This window comes from Diceros bicornis, chromosome 22 (genome assembly GCF_020826845.1).
Source record: "Diceros bicornis minor isolate mBicDic1 chromosome 22, mDicBic1.mat.cur, whole genome shotgun sequence".
Taxonomy (NCBI): Eukaryota; Metazoa; Chordata; class Mammalia; order Perissodactyla; family Rhinocerotidae; genus Diceros; species Diceros bicornis.
The window spans coordinates 21,736,665-21,759,463 of record NC_080761.1 but is presented as its reverse complement, the minus strand read 5'-3'; the positions used below and the strand labels follow the sequence as shown (position 1 = coordinate 21,759,463).

The following is a 22,799-nucleotide window of genomic DNA, read 5'->3' as shown; positions in this document are numbered from 1 at the left end:
TCATCTATTTAGGTCTCGGTGTATCCACGAGATTAAACGAGGGCTCTGAGATGGTGCCCTTTCATCTAAGCATCCATGGGTACCAAGCACGTAGCATCTCCTAAATATTCCCTGGGTGAATAAAAGCATTTTTAAAACATTACGGATCCTTTTTCTTCACTAATTTTTGTCTTCTTAACTTTCTCTAGAATTCCTACAGATAATATTCCATTCCAACAACCGACCAAAGGAAAAAATAATTAGATCATTCTACCATCAAAGGAAAAAATAATGAGATCATTTCAACATGTGAGTTTTGAAGTCCTCTCACTTTTCACTGCAGATAATTTCTCGACTTTACTAAGAACAGTAAGCAGAATTAAAACTTCTGTTTTTTCAATTAAGTGTTGAGCCAGCTCCTTCCTCAGACTCAGGGCTCTAATAGGAAATCATGGTTAACTAGAATATGGCACAAGAACCATAAATACAGAAATGAATGCTACTATCTGATTACCTAGCGCTCCAACTTGGTTCTCCCTCCATAGACGCGCCGCAATCAAACAAGCACATTCAGATTAGCCCGCAAAGGATTCCAAAAAAGAAAGAAAAAGAAAACTGTGCATGTTCCACTCCCTCAGGCTTTTAAGACAATTTTTACACCTTCGCACGGAACTGGACCCTAACCTTTCAACTCAATTAGCCTTAAGTTGCCTCAATTAGCCTGAGTTTCCTATGATCTTCATTCAGAAGCTAATGAAAGAGGGAAGTGAATTGTCCTTAAACTGCCTGTTTCTCAGTACCACATTTTCTGTTCTTAACTTTTCACAAGCCTGATGCTACAGTTCACAAAGTGCTTCCTAAACCAAAACCAAGACAAGAGCTTCTGTAACCAGCGTCTTGTCCTCCAGTCCCATGTTTCAAAGCAAGAGGCAACCAGACCTCCCAATGGTGGTGGCTGTTCTGACACCTGAAGTCAGGCTGTGGTGTGTTGTGTTTCTTTCTCCACCCTCCCTCTCCTCTCACACAGACACAGACCCCGATACATAGCTGGGAAGGAAAGTAAAAAGGTCCTCCCACCTGTAGCCCAGTCCTTGGATCAGCTTACTTCCCAACCGGTCCTGGATCATTTGTATGGTTCCTGGTAAGAGGCTTTTGGCAGCTGAATCTCCGACAGCTATAGCGACAATCCGTCCCGGATCCTGGACTCGCAGAAATTCCTGAAGTCGCCTACTCTCGTTGTGGTATTCGTGGGTATCAAATCTCGCACTTTCCAAAACTGTGGCCATGTCTTGGTCAATGACCCTCACATTGAGGCCCCTGGAAAAGTCCTTTTCAAAGGCATAAGACCCAAAGGTCAAGCCTGAGGAATGCAGAGTTCTCGTCAACAACGTCCACGATGCCTTCTGTGCCCCATGGATCTCCAGTGTGCCGCCAGCTTCCACACCAATAAATTTTTTGCCAAATGTTGGCGTACTTTCACCTTCATCTGACTTGCCATACAAGGCAATTGTCGCTTTGGATTTATAGCGGCATTTTTCTGCTCCAATGTGAAGCGCCCCACCATCCTTGATCAGGATGTAACGAGTCCTCAAAGTAATATTTCTGGATCCCTCTTTATTGTCCCCAAATACAAGCAGTCCTGCAGGGAACAACACTAGCATAAGCCAACTTCTGCAACACCTTTCTGAGATACAGAGAAATAGATTTCACCTTAAGAGGGAAAATAGACACTGCCGCAATTAAGTTGGGAAAAAGAATTTACTAGGCATCTGCTTAGAAAATTAAATGTTTTCAAAACATAGTAAAGGAAGAAATGAAGAGTTCACATCTCAACACACTAAAAATGCCCATGTGTATGAATTTCGATCTATTCACTTTAGAGGTAAGTCATTTCCAGAAAAATATTTAGGACCAGCCCGGTGGCATGGTGGTTGGGTTCGTGTGCTCCACTTCAGCAGCCCAGGATTCGCGGGTTCGGATCCTGGGCACGGACCCATGCGCCACTCCTCAAGCCATGCTGTGGCAGTGTCCCACATACAAAATAGAAGAAGACTGGCACAGATGTTAGCTCAGGGCCAATCTTCCTCACCAAAAAAATATATATATATCTAAGAGCCTACAAATCTGAATCTCATTTTTACACGTTAACCCATGTTATTCTCTCATTATGCTTCCATAGTTGTAACAAAGATTTAGCTAAGAGAGATCACCTTCTGGAACTGTTTCGTTTTCTATAAATCAAGAGTCTTGACTTGAGTAATTTGTAAGGCCCTTATAGCTTTTGAATTCTACAGTTCTACCTTAGGAACTTCTCATGTTTCGGTGGCTGGCCTGACACCACATCCTAAAAGCTAAGGATAGTCATCTACATAAAGAACATCAAATGTTCCTCCATTGTAAAGAGCAACCTTGCACTTCCCACAGACAGGGACCATTACGTACCTCCATCCTGAATGACTACAGAATTTACTGTGGCATCTGAGGTCAGACGGAACATATCACCCTCCTTGATAACAACTTGCTTTGCAGAATCTTGTCCTGGATCCCAGTTCCTGAGACGGGGGTTTTGATCTGGGCAATTCTCTATAAAACAATGCAACATCAATATCCCATCAACCCAACAAAATGCAAGAATACCTTCATCCAAATCCAAGCAATCTGCATGTAATGGGCTGACATTTTAATTTCCTGCCATTAAGATGGAAATCCCATCCCACCCCAGCCAGCAGAGATATGTCAAATTCTTGACTTCCTCAACACATAAAAACGGGTTCATCACAAAACTAAGTGGCTGTCAATCATCTAGTTTGGGTCAATCTCCACAAGGTAAAAATGGAGTTCCCTGAATCATCTCCTCTGGAAATAAATCAACAGTAAGAGGCAAAAGTGTGAATTGTCCTTGAACTCACACTAGAAAGCTGTTTTAGAAAAGAAAATATGTTCACAACAAACTGGTAAATAAAAAATGGAAATTGCTAAGCAATATATATATTAGGTCTGCCCAGGTTTCTCCCTTGCACAGTGAATCATAAAGCAGGCGGGAATAGCACTTCTTTCATTCCAAAGGCAGCATCTGACAAATATCACTATCTTCAGACATGAACAGTTTCCCAACAAAACTGTAAGAGGCAAAGAGCCAAAGATATGACTTCTCATTTTCAGAGACGAGGAAACTACAGATTAGAGAAGCCAAACCCAAGATTACTCAGCAAGTTGAGTGATACGGAAGTTCCCCTTTGAGAAATGAGGTTTACTTTACTTGCAGTGTTCCTTCACTGGAATTGCAATTTGCCTCCTGAAAAGGTGATGATGAAAACATAAAGTATGCCACATTGTCACAGCTATTTAACGCAGGAGACCTTTAGTTTCGGCTCTACTTTGGAAGAGGGGGCAAAAAACACATCAGTTTTGATCAACTAATGACCAAGTATTTATTGAGGATCAATTTGTCCACTCTGTACCAGATACTATAAAATGTATAAAGCATAAAACGAGCTCACAGCCCTCAGAGCTTATAATCTAGCTTGGGGGAAAAAGCCACCATATATGAAATTAACTGAATACTGAACAATGTGGTAGGTACTTTAGGTGCAAAAGAGCTCAGAGAAGGGAGGGGTGGGGCTGCAGTAACTGAGGCAGCTTCAAGGGAACAGGTGACACTAGACCTAGACACCCAGAGGATGCATCGTATTTAACTAAGAGGAGTATGAGGGGAAGATAAGAACACTAGCGATGCAAAGAATCCCTTGCTCTCCAAGTCCAGGTGGTCACTCAGCTAGAATAGCAAGGTGTAACCTAAATTTAAACTAAGCAAAGGTAGGAATAGGCAGGATATGCTTGGGAGTCATTAAGGTGGAAGGTACGTGTTTAGGAATAATATGAGTAAAGGCAGAGAGACTGGGTGCAGCACAAAGACAGTATTCTATACAGAAAGAAAATTCTCATGCCTCATTTTGAATTTGCATAACATTCATGCAAACATCTTATTTCTAAGCACTCATGTTGCCCTAGGCTTATACTTTCTCTTTGAGGTGTGACAGTAACTACTACAGGTAAAACTAGTCTCGCTAGTTAAGTCCTTGGCTATTATCCATGGAATTGATTTTTCTCACAGCAGTTTCATAATCATTGATATTTAGTTTTTCTTTTAAATCAGTGATTATATTATACTAAGAATAATCCTTAAACTTTTCTTGCCATCGAAGAGATAAGAAATCTCTTGAATTTCTTCTGAATTAATACTGAGGATTTCTTGAACTTTTCTTCTACTCCCCTCTCTTCCCATAAAACATCTAGCTGGACTTCTCCATCATGTTGTATCACAAGCAAATGTATGCCCCATGTAACAAGCACTGTACCCAGCCATGGAGAAGAAAATCCAGTCTTTTGAGATCTAGAGCCTACTAACAGTTATATAATCCCCCTCAATTGTTTATAATTATTTCCCAGGAGAACATGCTTCCTTAGAACCATCACCAAAAATTCCAGGCTGTTTCCTTCCAGTAAAGTACATTTAATGAGAAAATGTGTGGTCTACAGAAAGCACTGAAAAATAGCTCAGCCAGCCCCATGTTCCCAGCTACCCACTTGTTGAGCAGTGGGTGCATTATCGAAGTTACGTAACAGCAATAACCACAGTGAAGCTGACCCTGAAATATTTCAGCATACCAGATCTTTCCACTGATATTCTGCACTTATGCTGCCAAAATGTGAAACTAAAGAATGTTGATTCAAGGAACCACATCAGCAATCGAATGTCTTAGAAGGAATATGAAAACATCAAGTAAAGCTACAGATTTCAGCTCTGGTTTCCACTAATCTAGAATTCCTTTATTGCAGATTACTTGGAAAGAATGAATCAACAGCAGTGAACTTGGTTATTCTTCTGGAGAAAAGGGGAGAGAAAGTCAAAGCTATGTGCAATGGAAAGCAAAGTTAAAAGTTCATAATCTGGTCTATTGGCATGGTCAACAAAGATGCTGATATGAACATCTCTCTTACTTCAGGTCTACTCTCTTAGAAATATTGACACTACCTCCTCCAGGACCTTAAAGTTTGTAAAATCCCTAAAGCACCCATGAAACCTAAATAAAATAATATTTACAAGTCTTATAAATGGTACTTCTCAAATGTTATATCCATTTACGGAGGCATTTAATTCGACAAAAATCTGTTGTACACTGTAAAAAAATGCAGATAACCATGGTGCTCAATCCAGGTTGTTATGGTCTGCTTCTCCTTCCAAAGCGCTGAGCCCTCTGATTTTCAGAAGGATGGATAGGATTCTGTTATGAGGCCATTCTTTGTTGGTATTATATTGAGGCTGACAACAAACTTCTTCAAAATCACTCAAGTATTGACATACTACCAACTTGAAAAGCAAAGGCCATTTAAGAAATTGAAACCTCCCTACATGATGTTTAACTATGAAGTAATGAGTGATTTGTAGACGAATACATCAGAACTTATACCCCCTAATGGATGTTTTCCTTTAAGAAAAAATACATTGCTGGGGCTGGCCCGGTGGCGTAGCAGTTAAGTGCGCGCCCTCTGCTGCTGGCGCCCCGGGGTTCAGATCCCGGGTGCACACCAATTCACTGCTTGTCAGGCCATGCTGTAGCGGCGTCCCATATAAAGTAGAGGAAGATGGGCACAGATGTTAGCCCAGGGCCAGTCTTCCTCAGCAAGAAGAGGAGGATTGGTATAGATGTTAGCTCAGGGCTCATCTTCCTCACACACAAAAAAAAGAATATACATTGTTCCTCAAAAATATTTGAAGCTTCTCTTTTGGAACTGCCTCCCCAGCCAGTTTCAAACCCAGAACTCAAATCTTATTATTTTCACTTATTTTTTTAAAAATCAAATGTAGTTTATCACTACCTTAATGACCAAAAAAACTTTGGGCGGTCTGAAAATCATACCTCCCACAAGGGATGAAATGGTGCTAGCACAAGAATTAAGGAAAGACTTTTAAAATTGGTATTTTGAAAAGAAATGCTCCAAGAATGTCTTGAGCACTGAGACAAAGTGGCAAAATGGAAAGCAAGAGCAATCTTTTAATGGTATCATTTCCAGTGGATTCCTTTAACAATTGTTCTCTAAATAAGAAGTTAGACCTCACATTACCTAATGGTAGTATGAGTTAGCTAGACCCAACTTGAGACAATAAAAGATTTTAAAAATGTTTATTCTACTCTTTCCTCCCCTCCTTTCTTCTCCTAGAATATGTTCTACGTGCACACACACACTTATGCACTTACCATCTGGAGCATATTTTGAGGATATTCCTAAAATGATTGCCAGTGCAACAAAAAATGAGAAGCTAGTAATAGCAAAGCAAATGAAAGTATTTTTGTGCCTCTTCTGCTTTCGGCTCTCTCTCTGGGCTTGCCGTTCTTCAGGTGAGAATGCAAAGGTGGCCCGGGGTTCTTGTCTGATGGAGGTCAATTTGGCTGAAGCTTGGCTCTTTGGAGGAGGAGGGGGACGCAGTGGGACAACCTTCCCCGGAACATAGCCAGACGAGCGATGGCTGTTTCCATTCTGAGGTTGCAGGAAAGCAGGGGAGTGTCCCCTGGAATTAGTGGCACGCATGATACACTGTCACTGTGAAAAGAAAAAAATTAAGGTCCAGAGATGTGACCTTATGGCTTTTTTCTACTATTTTTTTTATTGTGGTAAAATATACATAATATAAAACTTACCATCTTAACCATTTTTAAGCGCACAGTTCAGAGGCATTAAGTACATTCACAATGTTGCACAACTATCACCACCATCCATTTCCAGAACTTTTTCATCATCCCAAACAGAAACTCTGTGGTCATTAAGCAATAATTCCCCATTTCCCCCTGTTCCTGGTAACCACTGTAATGACTTTTTGAAAACACCAAGTCAGCTTACATCCCTGATATAGTAAACTCTGTCAACATCACCTTCACTACTCATCTCCTAATGCCACTGCTTCTCCACGCTGGCTGCACATTATAATCGCCCGCTAACACTAATGCCCAGTGCCACACTGCAGAACAATTAAGTCAGACTCTCTGAGCCTGGGATCCAAGCACCTGTGTCTTTTAAATGCTCCCCAAGAGAGTCTAGTGAGCACCTGGGTTGAGAGCCCCTGTTCTATAGCAACTGCTCTCAATTTTCAGTGTGTAGAAGAACCATCAGGGAAGCCTGTTAAAAATGTAGATTCCTGGGCTCCTCGCCCAGTGATTCTGGCTCAGTCTGTGCAAAGAGGGCCCTGGATTTTACATTTTTAAAACCCACCTTGGGGGCTGGCCCCATGGCTTTAGCAGTTAAGTGCTCGCGCTCCGCTACTGGCGGCCCGGGTTCGGATCCCGGGCGCGCACCGACGCACCGCTTATCCGGCCATGCTGAGGCCGCGTCCCACATACAGCAACTAGAAGGATGTGCAATTATGACATACAACTATCTACTGGGGCTTTGGGGAGAAAAAGGAAAAAAAGGAGGAGGATTGGCAATAGATGTTAGCTCAGAGCCGGTCTTCCTCAGCAAAAAGAGAAGGATTGGCATGGACGTTACCTCAGGGCTGATCTTCCTCACAAAAAAAATTTAAAAAATAAATAAATAAAACCCACCTTGGTGACACTGCAGCAGGTGGTGACACTTCGAGTATCATTATTCTAAGCTCTTCGAATTTAAGTTAAAGTCCATGTGTCATACGAGGACCACAAGGTGGCCCTAACAAGTTCCAACAGACAAGAATTCATGCTGAGTGTTTAATTTCCTCACTAGATTTATCTCGTGGTGAAGTAACTTAAATATATCTACCTGTGTTATCACTATAGACTGTGAATTCACTTAGTGAGAAAGCTTTAAGTCTAGATTATCTCTTTAAATCCACAAATTTAAAAAAATCCATAGGCATTCAAACGTTATGTTTAAGATGATAAAAAAAAATACAGCTAACACTCATAGAGCACTCACTGCCAGGCGCTGTTCTAAACACCTTATGTGTATTAACTCATTTAATACATTTACTATAACAAATCTATAAGTAGACGCCATTATCCCCATTTTACACATGAGAAAAACTGAGGCCTAAAAAAGTTAATTAGCTAGTTAACAGGAGAACCAGGACACAAACTCTAGGTATTCTGACTCTAGGTTTAGGCTCTTAATAGTTACACTACTGTGTCTTTCAAAACAACTGAGAGGCAATAATATCAAAGAATCTATTTTACAAGGGTGTAACTAGAATCGTGCTGAGTCTGAAAAGGCTCATTAACCTTCTCAGGAATTCTCCGTGTAGAAATTCACTAGACTATACATGATTCTTATCTAAGAGAAGTTGACACACCAAAAAAATGTCTTTTATGTTTTATATTCTTTATAGTAAGCACTTCTAAGATTTTGAATGAAAGAATAAGTTTTGAATGAAACCTTACTCTGTTACTTTCCAAGTCAAAGAGAGAGAAAGAGTGAGTTATGTCATATAATGTTCTGATTGCAATGACTGTGAATAAATCAGATGTGCTCAATGGTTTCAGAAACATGATGTTCAACTTCTCCCATTACTTCCCTTGCTTAGAAACTAGAGCATCTCAGAGTCACCTGACTTCATTCAGTACCCTTGTAATTAATCCCCATCATCTTCTGCCAAAACAATGAATAAGATCCTAGTCATAAGGGTATCTCCAAATTGCTCTAAACGGCAGCAAATCCATTAAACACAAAATGTGGTCATTAGATAAGCCACAAACGAGTGTTCCCAGGACCCAAACAACCTAGAAATTAATGGGGACAGAAAAGGAATCTAATCAGGAATTGAGGCTGATTTTACATGGGGCAAAGAACATTCTCAGAGTCAATGTGTCTGTAAAAACATTTGGTTTGTGGGGTTTAATTTCTGAACAAAAGTAATTATTTAGATGAAGCTTAAGCTTCATGACAAAAGGAAAACAACACAATTCAAGATACTATTGAAGAAACTGCTGCATGTACCAAGCAGCAGAACGAAATAATGGATACATCCTGCTGGAACAAATGAGTGGTACAACAAAGACCCCTTTATGACCGTCTATTAACAAAGAAAGGACTAAACTAGATATTCTTGAGTGCCAGGCTCACCAGGGTGGGGGGAATCATGACTATAATCTGCTCTGAAAAGTGAGTGGGAATCTTTTGTCTGAGGCTGCAATCATCTGATCCTTAATTATTTCAGGCTGAGAAAGGTTGTTATTACTTAAAAGGCTGGCGGACCCTTTTGTGGGAGATAATGTCTCTCTCGATGTACCCACAATAAAACAACAGGCAGTGAGAGGCCAAATGAAGTCACCATCCCACTGGGAATAACTGGTGTCTTCACGTTCACAAAATGCTATCTTAACATGAGAATTCAGATGGTGTCTGCCACAAACTAAAATGGTCAATAAGTCAAAAAGAACCATGGCTGTTTTTTCCCCATAATTATTCTGCAAAACTATATATAGTTTTGTGTGTATATATATGTATATATGTATATATATACACACTACTCATATATACAGGGGTCCGGCCCCGTGGCATAGTGGTTAAGTGCATGCGCTCCGCTGCTGGCGGCCCAGGTTCGGATCCCGAGCGCGCATCGATGCACAGCTTGTCAGGCCATGCTGTGGCGGCGTCCCATATAAAGTAGAGGAAGATGGGCAGAGATGTTAGCCCAGAGCCAGTCTTCCTCAGCGAAAAAAGAGGATTGGCACGGATGTTAGCTCAGGGCTGATCTTCCTTACAAAAATATATATATATATACAATTGTGTACATATATACACATGTATATATACATATATATGTATATTCTGAACCCATTAGCTATATTTTACTGAAAAACATGTAAATGCATAAGCAGCAAATACAATCATTCTTTTCCTAAGAAGTAATACATTGCTGCAACCATATCTCAGAATAAAATTATAATAAAAAAGTCATATTTTATACAGATTTCCCTCTGAATTTACTAAAATTTTCAAAGATATAAAATCCAAATACATTGCTTTAGGGTTTCACTTTACATTTATGAGTTTACTTTAGGAGTAGTAGTATGAATCAGTTACTTAAAAATATATTGATGGCTAGCTATAGATTTAAATTATTCATTGACAAAAAAATGACCTTTCCCTCATTCAATAAGCAGTTGTGATGTCTTGCAGTCATTAGAGGATTGCGATAGGAATTATGGGGGACAGGCAAAAGATTTGCAGCATCTCTAAGAAATAGAATTCCTAAATTCAATTTTAAATCACTTGCTTGAAGGCAGACTGAAATTGACCAAGGAAATACTGTAAAAATGGTGGTCAGATTCCCAAGCTATCCCAACAATGGCTGGTTAATCCATAAGGTTGTTAGTACTTGTAGCATTAGTTTGAGTTTGGGGTCTTAAGAACAAAGGAGGGACTTAACAGAGGAAGGAGGATGAAGACTTTCCTCTGGTTCTCAAGGCTTCAAGGCGAAGATTAGCTGCCATTTAAAAGTTTTTACTACAAACCAACATTTTTACTTAATACACCGTTAATTTGTCTGTATTACATGTCATTTTTTAAAAGGCTGTATTTCTGGTGGAAAGCACATACTATGCAGAACAAGCACATCAGTACTTTATGATATATTTTAAGGGCTCTTACAGCCTGTGTCCCTAAAAACAGATAATCTAAAATGAGGGACAGACCAAGTCATTCATACTGAACTTGGAAATGCACTCCACAATGTTTTTGAAGCATAATTTTTGATATTTAGATGGTCCTTGAGAGAATTATCTTGGGAGTGTTTATTTACTGGATGATATAAAGTGGTAGCCCAAAAGGCTGGTAATTTAAAAAATTATGCATTTAAAAATTTGCACAGGAAAGCCAGCCTGGTAGCATAGCAGTTAAGTTCCCACTCTCCGCTTTGGCGGCCCAGGGTTCACAGGTTCAGATCCCAGGAGCAGACCGACGCACCACTTGTCAAGCCATGCTGTGGTGGCGTCCCATATAAAGTAGAGGAAGACGGGCACAGATGTTAGCCCAGGGCCAATCTTCCTCAGCAAAAAGAGGAGGATTGGTATTGGACGTTAGCTCAGCTGATCTTTCTCATCAAAAAAAAAAAAATTGCACAGGGAATTTAGGCAAACATTTAAAATAGAAAATGAAAGAAATCACTAAGAATATGAAACCAGCACATCAACTTAAAAGATACAAATGCAAATGCTTAAAAAAAAGGGAATCATTCAAAACCTAGTACTTTTGTCTAATTCCTAGCTGCCTTCACCAAAAACAAAAAAACCACCTTAAAAACTTGCTGTCACTTTAAATAAAATTCTTCTCTTGGATAAAAACGTTGTATAACCTCAAACAGTAGCTCAAAGTAGGAGGGGCTAGTGCCATTGGTAAGAGCATTCAATTATTTGGTAATAAATTACAATAGTAATCATAGAAAGTAATTTATTTTGAAATTTCAATAACATTGAAGGAGATCATGGTGGTTCAATTTTTTTGATCTACAAAAAGGGACACGATTTTAAGAAAATTGAGATATTGTCATTTAAAGTTTCAAACACTATGCTATCTCATCCATGAGGCCTTCCCAGGATTCCACAAGAAGTTCTCTTCCTGTTCTTCCCTGTACTGTTTAAAACTCTTAATGGATGGTCTTGCTTTCTGCCTTATGTTTCAGTCAATGCATGCAGTTGTCCATCTACTGCAGTTGACTATAAGCCTCTTGAGAGCAGGGATGACGTCTTACTCATCTTGGTATTCTCACAGGACCATACACACAGTAGGTACTCATAATGCTTGTTGAACTTAGATCACAGTATTCCTCTGTATATCACACACACACACAGATTGGAATTTCCCATTAATCCCTCTTCAACATCCTTGAGGCTCCGGGAAATTTGTCTAATCTCTCTATATCAGCTGCCCTGATTTGGGAAAAACTAAGAACTTTTACCATTTAAAGCAAAAAAAGTCAACGCATTAGTTTTTACAAAATGCAATCCTAGTATGCAATCTAGTGGGTGACTAAAAGGTATTATTAATACTGCAAACAGGAATTCTAAAGATAAAGAGCAGCAAACCTCTCGACAAGCTCAACCTTGTATAATATTTTGTAACAGTTTTAACACACTCTGAAATGCAGTAGGCATATAGGAAAAAGAAAAATGTTCCACTCCACTCTATACTGTTATGCTGACAGCCAATAAATGCTGTGATCAAAGGGAAAGTAATTCAAAACTAATAAGAGCTCTTTAAAAGGGCTAAGTGTTCATGTTCTTTCTACTGCTGAGATGCTAATATGGAAGACAAATGCCTCCCACACGTGCACAGTGGTGGAGGACACTTTCCCTGTAAACCATATGCTCAGTCCTCAAAATCGTCCAGCCCCTCCAACCCAGTGCAGAACGGGTCCCACGGCTGGCCATGCATATTGGCCCCATCATATTGAACACCTAATGAAAATGCAATACTTTTGATTCATGTAAGCTCTTTTAATTCCCACCTGCACTTGTTATGAGAACTTATTTTTGAATGGAAAATTCAGCTTGTAGGAACAGTCAAGAAGCTGGCATGATCTCATCAAGTTTCTACTGATCAAGGACATAATTCTTGAAACAGCATCCAACTTAAAGGTCAATTCTACAAGTTACAGTCTTTGCTTTCCAAGAGTTTCAGTACAACTGGCCAAAATCTGGCTGAGGAAACTTTTCCTTTTGTTAAGATCTGCGTAGGTTTTTATGACACATTGACTGGTATGCTCAGTCACAGCAAAAAGTAAAACACGCCAGGAAAGAGAAGTGTTCATGAATTATTATGAAAACAAATCATAGACGTTGATAATTGTTAGTAATTATGACCTAATAAAATTTTTAACCATCTCCTAATGGTCTTGAACTTTCAGTTAATGGTTCCAACTTCTATCATCCTATTTTTAGGAGAAAGACAACAGAGTAACATTAAGGTGATTTTCAGGTTTGGGGTTTTTTTTCAGGGGAGGGGTGGTAGGGTATTTCATTTAGTTTTGTTTTAGATTCAGATTATGCCTATAGCTGATAAACAGTGAGCTCACTACCTCAATCATACAAAGCTATTCAGTAAGAAATAAACTTATTAGCAAAGTTGACTTTTAGGCCCTTTAATTTCACAATTGGTCAAACAAATATTTAAGCGTGATCAATATTCCCATGAAGATTGTATATTTAAATACGTATTATAAAGAGTTTCAAAAACAGAGGTTGAAACTTAGTTTCTACGGGAAAAATCTTTTTACATATAGTTTAGAGGAACATATTTTATTACATATTCTATTCCCACAGCATACAGGATAAAATATATTTTTCTACAACCACGACTGCAAAGGAATTCAGCATAATCGCTAATTCTCTCTACATATGGCTATTTGGGAGAAAACAGACAGGTGGTGGGAAAAAATTAAGTTCCTTTTCATTCAGAGATCTGCTTGGTTTTGTGGAAGCATACTCCCAAGGAATCGAATACCCTGAAACCTCCCAACAGGACAGAGCCTTCATACTGTTGCATAAGACACGTTCTCCATTATTACCTTTCACTTCTTCTTTTCCTCCCACTCTCAAAATCAAGATGAGTCACCAGCACCTGCAATTGTCTGGCACGTTCCCAAGAAATAAGACACTTTGCACAGTTAGTTTACTTGCATTGATCCTTGGTTCACTCTTACTAAGCTGAGCATACCCAGGCCAATGTTTAGAGGTAGAAGGGAATGCACGAACCCTTAATTATAAACCTTTCCCTATGAAGTGAAAGGATAAGGGACTGAGAAACTTCAAATCTATTCTCCTACCTTTTTTATCCACTTGGTCAATTTAGACACACATGATAAATGATATTCCCAAAAGTCAAGCTACTATTATACATAAACACCGCATATATCAGACTTCTAGTTTGGTACCATGTATTGTTCACATTATCTCCTCCTCAAAAGGATATAACTCTCCCAATATATATTAACGCTATTAAAATTATAGCGTATAGAGAAATTATAAAGGACATTTCAAATATATAATCCAAAAAAAACTAAATTTACTAAAAATTATTTTTTTTGCCACTAAGCATTTAAATTGGAGTATTATTTAAAGTTAGAAGATAGTTTTTTTCCTCCTTAGAAATTCACTTTTCAGTTAAGCTACATCCTCTTTGCTAGAAAACTACAGTCAGAAAATAGTACCTCCCTGGAAAACAAAAATTAACTGAAAATACTAAGAGTTCGCTTATGTTGAAAACAATGAAACAATAAAAGCTTATGGGTCTGTGTTTAAGGAATTCAGATTAGCAAATTAGCTACAATTTCATTAAAGTGGATATATCCTCCACAAATACTGAATCTCCTGTTAAAATATGGGTCCCTCAAAACAAAGAGTCTATTTATAATATCTAATGTCCAAAGAAAATCAAGTTAACACTTTCCCATTTTAAAGTTAAATAAGTGACTTTTAAGAAACATTTTTAATTCACTCTTATATTCCTCTCACTTATGCAAGATACAGGAGGCAGGTGTCTGATTTTTCTGCCACCAAATATACTCATTAATCCTGTCTTTTTCAAATCTGTTAAGCAGGTCCATGGAAAGCTGTGCTTGACCCTCAAGCCAAGATGGCTGATATGGCAAAAAGGCCGGAGGACATTATCATAGGCAACAAAGGAGATGCAAAAGGGGAAAAACATACAGATTTACAGACCAACAGGGGAGAAAGGGACAATGAAGAATATCTAACACTCTTTGCCCAATCAAAAGTAAAATAAGAAAAGAGCAAAGTACACAGGTCTCTGGATGGAAGCAAAGACCTAAAGGATACTCAAAACTGGAGGAAGATTGCTCTTCAACCTGGAAAATTGGAGAAAGAAGGAGAGGGTCATTTTACCTACCAGTCTTCTGCTCTTCACTTCTGTTTCCTGGTTTCCGATTATTATTCCTCAGATTCTTTTTTCTCCTCAATTCTTTCTACTGAAAAGCTGTTCTCTTTTCTCCCCTCCCTCTCAATGCTCCTTAGCCATCCCCCTTCGCCCTTGTTCCCCAGCGGCGGGGAGGACACAGCAGAGAGGCTCCCGACCCGCTGACAGTGACGGATGGCTGTGCAGAGGCTTACAACGGCAGGCGCAGGCATGTCATCAGCCTTGCAGCTGGCCTTCGAAAGAAAGAACCAAAACCAAAGGCTGACCTAAGGGAGGCTGATTTAATTAAGCCTCCAGCAAAGGGCAGAGCTGCCCGTGGGCTACATTCTCTGCCGAGTGCCAGGGATGAAGCTTTAAAATACTCCTCAAGAAGAGAGATCCAAGAAAGTTATGTTGAAAGGTGGGAAAAAGAAAAGTCAACAGAGACGTGTTTGATAAATAAGCACAGGCGTACCAAAAGTTCATGATCTAGTGATATACAGATATCAAAATGCAACGACAGTAGGAAATATTTAACGACTATGTTTTGACATGCCTTTCAAGCTAAGAAATATTCCAGATGAATAATGAGATGCCCAGAGTGGAATGATCCAGGGCTACTCAAGCCAGCATCAAAGCAAAGTTTCTATTAATGGCCGGGCTAGGACCAGAATCCAAATGTACTATTTCTTTTACCTACAATACATAAGCTATTTTTAATACAACTATAACCACTGAAAGAAAAGCCTTGCCAAACAGGGAACACGTTCAGGTTTGAGCATCCTTTATGAGATGAGGACCCTGCTAGATGATGGGGACCCAGTGGTGCAAAAAAATATACACCATCTCTAGTTTCAAAGAGCTCAAAGCCCAGTGTTGAGGGGGTTGGGAGACGACACAAGTCAACAAGTAATCACCATGCACACTGGGGCAAAGACACTGTGCTGGGGGGTCTGAAGAGCTGACCGCCTGAGTTTATTAAATCCCTGTGAATGGAACAGAGTTTAAATTTTTAAGGGTTCTGGCAAACTTACTCACCCAAATGTATACCATCAGACTACTACTGCTAGCTTCCTTTGTGTGTATAAACTGAAATCTAGCACTGAACTCTGCCACTAAAATGGCAACCCACTGTCCAACAATGACCAATATGGGGGGAAAACAACAAACTCATGCAATCTTCATATCCTCTGGAAGGCTGTCACAGGGAGGGTGTCAACTGCAGGTGAGTTTCTGGCCAAAATACAAATCAGTCACAGACCCTGTCCTCCCAGGGCACGAGAAACCTAGCCTACCAAAGGGACCATATTATAGTGCCTCAAAAGTCTCCATGATGTTCATCAAAACTCCAGCGTGTCAGAGAGTCAAGAGGCAGGACCCCCAGTGAATGAGCAATTACTCAGCACTAGAGCGGCGGCTGGACTTTGCACAGCGGAACAGGGACAGAATATGGCCAGCAGCAGCAGGACAGGCAACGGGCTGCGTGATGAGCTCAAGTGCCACAAGCCCAAACAGGGAGCAGGAAGACATACTTTAAGGTTAAAGCTGAGCTCTGACGACATGGTAACCAGGCAGCTGGGGAAAGTCATCAATGAGCTGACCAGACAGTGTGAACGGTAGCCGTCTGGTAAGGACAGGCGGTGTCTAAATACGCACAGGCACTTGGGAAAGCAATTCACATTAATCAAAAGATATCATTAACCATGCTGAAAAGATGACTCATCTCTCATTTGGCCTTCTCAACTATACCTCCATATACAGCCTACTTTCTATCAAACTGCTAGCTCCCCAACACGACTAGCACCTTGTTTCTGTCTGAGTGTAACACAGGATGGCTAGGGGATGGCTATCACCAACCACCTATTGAACCATTAAAGCCACATCTTTTTCATTAATGAAGTATAATATTTTTAAAATCCTCAAATAAAGTTGATTTTATAGTAGCAGCACTGGTGGTATTAAACAATGTTTGTACTTTAACAATGTTATATGTCAATTATATCTCAATAAAACTGGAAGAAAATTATAAGCCAAAAACAGAAAAAGAAACAATGTTATGTATGTGGGTTTTTTTTTTTTTTACCATAATTAAAAAAAAAAATGACTCATTTTTCTCATTCCTTCTGAAACCGGAATCAGGCATTTGTCCTTGTGTTCAACTTAATCTTTCCAATGCCTAAAATGTAATAATTAATTTTCCAATCTCGTTGTATGTAAAAAGCTATTCATTCTTCAGGGAGGTGAGTCACCACCAGTGGAGGCCAGTATGACAACAGAAGGCTTGCAGTCTCCAAGCACAAGCCAATAATTGGGCAAGAGCCCCCAAATCAGTAACAATTTCACTCTTCGGAGAGAGTCAGACATCAGACATGACAGGGCCATCTAGTTTGTGGTAGATAGTCATACGTTTTAAGATACATCAAACTCAGAGTCAATGATGACAGTTCTTTTCTCAGTGGCTCAATTCGGATTGTCTTAAATTTCAACCCTTTCAGGCAACAACAATGTTCCAATCACAGTTCTATGCAGTGTTACAGCCATTTTCTTAATATAGTAAAGCTAAGATTGCCACAAGCTCTCCTAGACAAACTTTTGATACTACAAAATCTTATCAAATGTTGCCAAATTTTTACTTATTGTCCAAACAAAGATGGAACCCTGATAAAATTAATGTAAAAGGTTTATCACTTGCTACCTTGTAATGAAAATAAATGTCCTGTTAGAAATCTGGTTACAAGGTTAGTCTAATAATAACAATTTCAAAGCAGAATTGCCTGCTAGATCAAAGGACTGACCGGTTGGGAGATAATAATTCTGTATTTTAAGCTTCCCAGTCTGTTTCACTTTAAAGAGACATTTTAATAAAGACTCTAAGTCTCATTCATGTTTGTATTGCTCACAGCACCCCGCACGCTGCCTTGCCTATCTTGGGAATGCAATAAAATATTTGCTGAACCCAGTTCCTGACAACCAACATTAAAGCCTTCCCAAAGCGAGTGCAGGGGAAACAAAGAACCCGCAAACGTATTTCTAATATGATTCACAACACAAATCTGAATAACGTTTCCAGGAACTTACTCCCTTTAAAAAATGTGTACTTCTACAATATTTTAAATTGGGTGCTACTTATATAGAAAATGCAACTAAAGCTAACGTTATTTTTACACTTAGTTCCTCATTTGACAGAAATTTATCACAAGTAACATCACCCCACTATGTGCGCCCTATCACGCGTCAACTCTCCCAGACGAAAAAGAAGGTATAGCGTCGTTAAACTTGGGTGCAATGGGCTTCTAAGCCCAAATGCAAATTATTTCACCATTAAAACATTAAAATAACTAAATTGCTAACAAAACCAAACAGGAACAAATGAGAGAATATTGGAGGGAAAAAAGTGCTGCCTGAAAATAGGGACAGAGGGACTCTCGTCCTTGCTTAGCCATTAATTTACTATACGACCTTATCTAATTAGTTAGCCTCTCTGGGTCTCAACTTCCACGTTTTAGTATTATTTTTAAGGCCCTTTCAAACTACATGCTAAGATTCAGCATGTGTAGCACTGTCCTGAAAACTGATTTACGTTCATACTGCCCTCCCCCCCAAAAAAGTCACATTTTACATCGCAGCTTTAAATATCTGAGTATGGATTTCTATCAAAGGCAATTTATTAAAATGTCAGATGAGCTTAAGTCCACTTCTAGTGGAGAATTAAGGCAAGTCTATTAAAGCAAGTATTGCTTACAGATTCAAGTTTCACCTAGACAGCAGCTGCTGCTTCTGAGAGAACAGCCTCTCTTTAACAGGGTAATTGAAAATTACACCTCTTCACAAATGGAGAAAATTAGTAAGGGTGAATTTCATGGTCTCAAAAACTCAGATGCACAGCTTTTCTTTTCCATTCTTTTTCCTTTTCTATATTCCTCTTGTTAGGATAGAGGAAAGCACAAGGGCTAGCTTGACTTGAGAGGCAGAGAAAAGAGTGCGGAAGTTACAGCACAGACCCAGACAAGCCGCCCTCAATTGATGTCCTGAACCAGACAGCCCATCCCGCTAATTAGTGCTCACAACCCGAACGCAGCGAAAAGATTTCCTGTGGCTGGGATGGGAAGATGCCTGAACAAGTGTGGAATGCCATATGACAATAGCTAACCTAAAGCCTGCAGACTTGCACTCAAGATGGCATTCAGAACACTCTGGAAAGGGCCAATAAGATAAAAATCTGTGACCGAGACCAGGTGGACAAAGTTACGATCTGTATCTATTCATAGCTTTAAAAGGAACGTATTTTGAAAGTACCATTTGATAACAAACAGCACTAGCTTGTATGGTACTTTATCATATACATAGCAAGTTAAATCAACGTTAATCCTCAAAGAATTCCATCAAGTATTTTTTAACTTATTTCACAGATGACGAAACAACATATGAAGAATTAGGGGATTTGCCCAATAGCAAATGGTTAGCAACTGTGAGGGCCTTGTTTTAAACTCAACCTGACTTCAAGTCCTCCAATCTTTATATTTCAAAATGGTACCTCTGACACCAGTTTTTAGTCCCTACTATTTCGTTTGATTTAGTAAATTTTGTTTTTCACAAAATTGCTTCCCCCCACAACCCAAATCTGCTCCTCCTCTGGGTTCTTAAAGCTTTCTATGCAGAATTCTCCAAACACTTACACACTTACTAGGCCTCCTAATTGTTCACTTCCTTTTCTCCCTGGCTAGACTCATTTCTTCAACAGCAAAGATAGTCTTATCTTTCTTTATAGATGAAAGCCAACATGCAGATTAATCTTCATTCCCTGTGACCTCCCAAGCTTCAACCACTCCACTCAACTCTCTCTCCCATCCAACTAGAACACTCCACAAAGCTAGCAGGCATTCAGATTGCTTCCAGAGGGCCTGACACACAATAAGTGATTAATAATTGTTAGCTGAATGGATGGTGGGTGAGTGGACAATGCAATACTCATAAATATTTTACAGCACTTTACAAGGTCCACATTTACATATGGCATCCCATGTGAGTCTAAAACTGTGAATTTGATAGTGTTCATTTAAATTTTCTTTCTGAAGTGTGGTTCATCATCCTTAAGTCCAGAAACTTGCCCAGAGGTGCAGAGCTAGTAAGTCGTAACCTTTCAACTTCAGAAATGGCCCACAAGACTACCTTACTCTCTTTGTCTTCATTTCCAAGATAGCTGTTTTAGAACAGGCTTGAATTTGAATCGGTCTATTAGAGCGTGGACGAGGCGTTGTCCCATTCTGTTTTCCTGTTGTGAAATCTGAGACTTCTGAAAATTTGTGGGTTACAGGTTAGATCAAGAAAGGAGACCTTACTCAAACAAGGAGCCATGACAAAGGAACTCTAAACAAGCAGCGTGTAAGAATTTACTGATTCCACTTCCCTGTCCACACACACCATGACCAGTCCTCGGCTGGCTTGCTTGCTCATTCAGACCGTTAAAGTAGAACAGGTGATGACACAGACTTCACTTCTAACCTTAATTTTCTAAGCCTGTAAACACAGATTCATTAGCTAAAACAGCACCAGGCGGACTGAACTGAAAGCCAGAAGACAGACCTCCAGTCCCACTCACACACACTGACTCTGCAGTGCAGGTCCAGCGAGCGCTGAGGGGAGTGATTTCAATGTAAATGATAAAATGCGGTAAGGTGCTACCCAATGTTTACTAAGCAGAGGAAGTGCCTACTGCACTTTCTTCTGCTTTGCCCAGAAATGCAAACTCAAAAGAGCCCTTTGCATAGCTAACCAAAGGCACAGGGGCCTCCCTCAGATCAGGTGAAACCTCTCTCCATCCCCCTTCCTCTAAATTCTTCTCACTTCGTACCTTCTTCTCACGGAGACATCTGCACACCCTCCACACGTGCAATTATGCAAGATCGCATCACACTGTCACACTGAAACAAGGAGAGTGAACACAAGCCAATGAGAGGCTCCTGTGCGGAAGGAAAGTTCTTAAAATTAAGCACTCTCTCCTTAACCCCTACTGCTGATGAAAGCAGACATATATCAAAGTCTGTTTTCCTAACTTTATGCGAAGAATTTGAGTAGTTTCCGCTCCATGGCGTGGTCTGGTGACATGTCACATCAACCCTCAGCAGAGAGCATCCAGGGACGTCAGGACCTTGGTTTTATCGCAAGGGATGTAGCAACTAGCATTAATTGCAGCACTTCGCCAAGACCTCCCAACTCTGCACAGGAAAGCTGGGAGTGGGGTCCAGTGCTAATGCTTTCCCCAGCTTTCAACAAAGCTGCACGCGATGTTAAAGCCTCGCCTTTCCTTAACAGAAAGCCGGGTTGGGGGGGCGAAGGGCCCCCCAACCCAGGGGAATAGTAAAGAGACAAAGATCACCCAGAACGCGTATGCGCGCGCGCAGTGAAGTCCAGACTCTGCAATGCACATTCCATCAACCTTTCACTGTAGTCGGCTTCCTGTGGGGTTTATTCCCCCACCCCAGCCCTCTCCAGAAAGTTTAAGGCTGTTCACACCGACTTTCAAAGGTCCATTGTTTCCTTCCCCGTAAACGTAATGAAAAGAGAGAGGGAGAGAGAAATCAAGACGTGGTTCCCAAAGACCCTTTCTTACGGAGAGGACTTAACTCCGGGGGAGTCTCGTTACTCCTAATCCAAAGAGAGAAAGGCGGCGCGCGGGGGGAGGGCAGAGGGTGCTGCGGGGGGCGGGAGGATGTTTTCCGTTTCGGCAAAAATGCCCAAATGCTAGGCCACCAGGAGCCGGGTAAGTGCGGGGGGACCGCTGTCCGCGTCCTCGCAGTGGCCCCGAACGGGCAACAAGAGAGGCAGGGCGGAAGGCGGGTGGCCCCGTCGCTTCTTACCTTCCCCTCCCCCGCTTAGCGTCGGCTAATTCAGGTGCCTACACAGCGGTCCAAAGAGACGGAGCCGAGCTCCTGGCGTCCCCGGGTCCGGATCGTCCCTCCATGGCCCAGGAGCCCCTCGAGCCCCGGCGCCCGCCGCCGCCGCCGCTGCTTTTACGCAAGTGGCAGCCGCAGCCTCTGCCTGGAGGTGAAACACTCTCCTCCCGGGAGTGACGCGCACTTCCCTCCGCCTCCGCCTCCGCCTCCTCCAGCCCCGAGCCTCGGGAACAGGGGCCTCGGCTCGCTCTCTCCCGGAGCAGACGCTCGGCTTTCTCCGCTCCTTCCCCTCCAGAAGGAAGAGGAGGAGGAAAAGGAGGAGGAGGGCGCGGGCCGGAGCGTCCCCGCGACAATGGAGAGGAGGCGGCAGAGCGGGGTCCCGGGAGTCGCGCTTGTCCCTGGTCGGCGGGCGCCGCGGCTCGCTAGTGTCGCGCTCAGCCTCCGCCGGCCAGACAAGCTGCCCGGCTCTGCTGGGCCGAGGGCTGCGGATTGGGCGGGCGGGCGAGACGAAGGAGGCGGAGGGAGAGGAGGAGCCTGCGGCCGGCGGAGGCGGCGGCCGCGCAGGGCTCCTCCCGCCGCCCCGCTGCGCGCGAGCTGCGGCCGCCGGCACTCAGCGCCTCTCGCTGCGGCGCCCGGGAACAGCGCCCGAGCGCACCGCGGCTGGGGCAGGGCCCCCCACCAGCGCCCCCAGCTGCGGCTGCCAAGTGCTACCCGTGCGCGCCGCGCGCATCCGGCCTAGATGCACCCTGAGGCTGCGCCCCACCGTCACCTCCGGGCTGAACCTGAGCCTGCGCCCCCATCACCTCCGGGCTGAACCTGAGCCTGCGCCCCATCACCTCCGGGCTGAATCTGAGCCTGCGCCCCACCACCACCCCCTGGCCAAGCCTGACTGTACCCCAGCCCCCCGCAGCTGAGCCTGACTCTGCGCCCACACTACCTCCGGCTGAGCTGGACTCTGGTGTCCTCATCACCCCCAGCAGAATCTGACACTGCGGCCCCTTCACCCCACGGCTGAGCTGGACACTGGACCTTCATCGCTCCCGG

The 22,799-nt window shown here is 41.8% G+C and overlaps 1 protein-coding gene across 7 annotated transcripts in view; it reads right to left on the bottom strand.

The window, feature by feature from the left end:
• Positions 1-22,799, bottom strand: part of CEMIP2 (cell migration inducing hyaluronidase 2) — a 74,099-nt gene that overhangs the window by 50,972 nt on the left and 328 nt on the right. For 2 of the 7 annotated variants that reach the window (XM_058565656.1, XM_058565662.1), the window contains exons 1-4: positions 21,720-22,193; positions 6,240-6,582; positions 2,422-2,562; positions 1,057-1,618 (exon numbers count right to left, since the gene is read on the bottom strand). In XM_058565656.1, coding sequence (XP_058421639.1) covers positions 1,057-1,618; positions 2,422-2,562; positions 6,240-6,570 — 1,034 coding nt within the window. In that variant the 5' untranslated portion in view covers positions 6,571-6,582; positions 21,720-22,193. The other 5 variants (XM_058565661.1, XM_058565660.1, XM_058565657.1 and 2 more) reach the window with 4 other exon arrangements.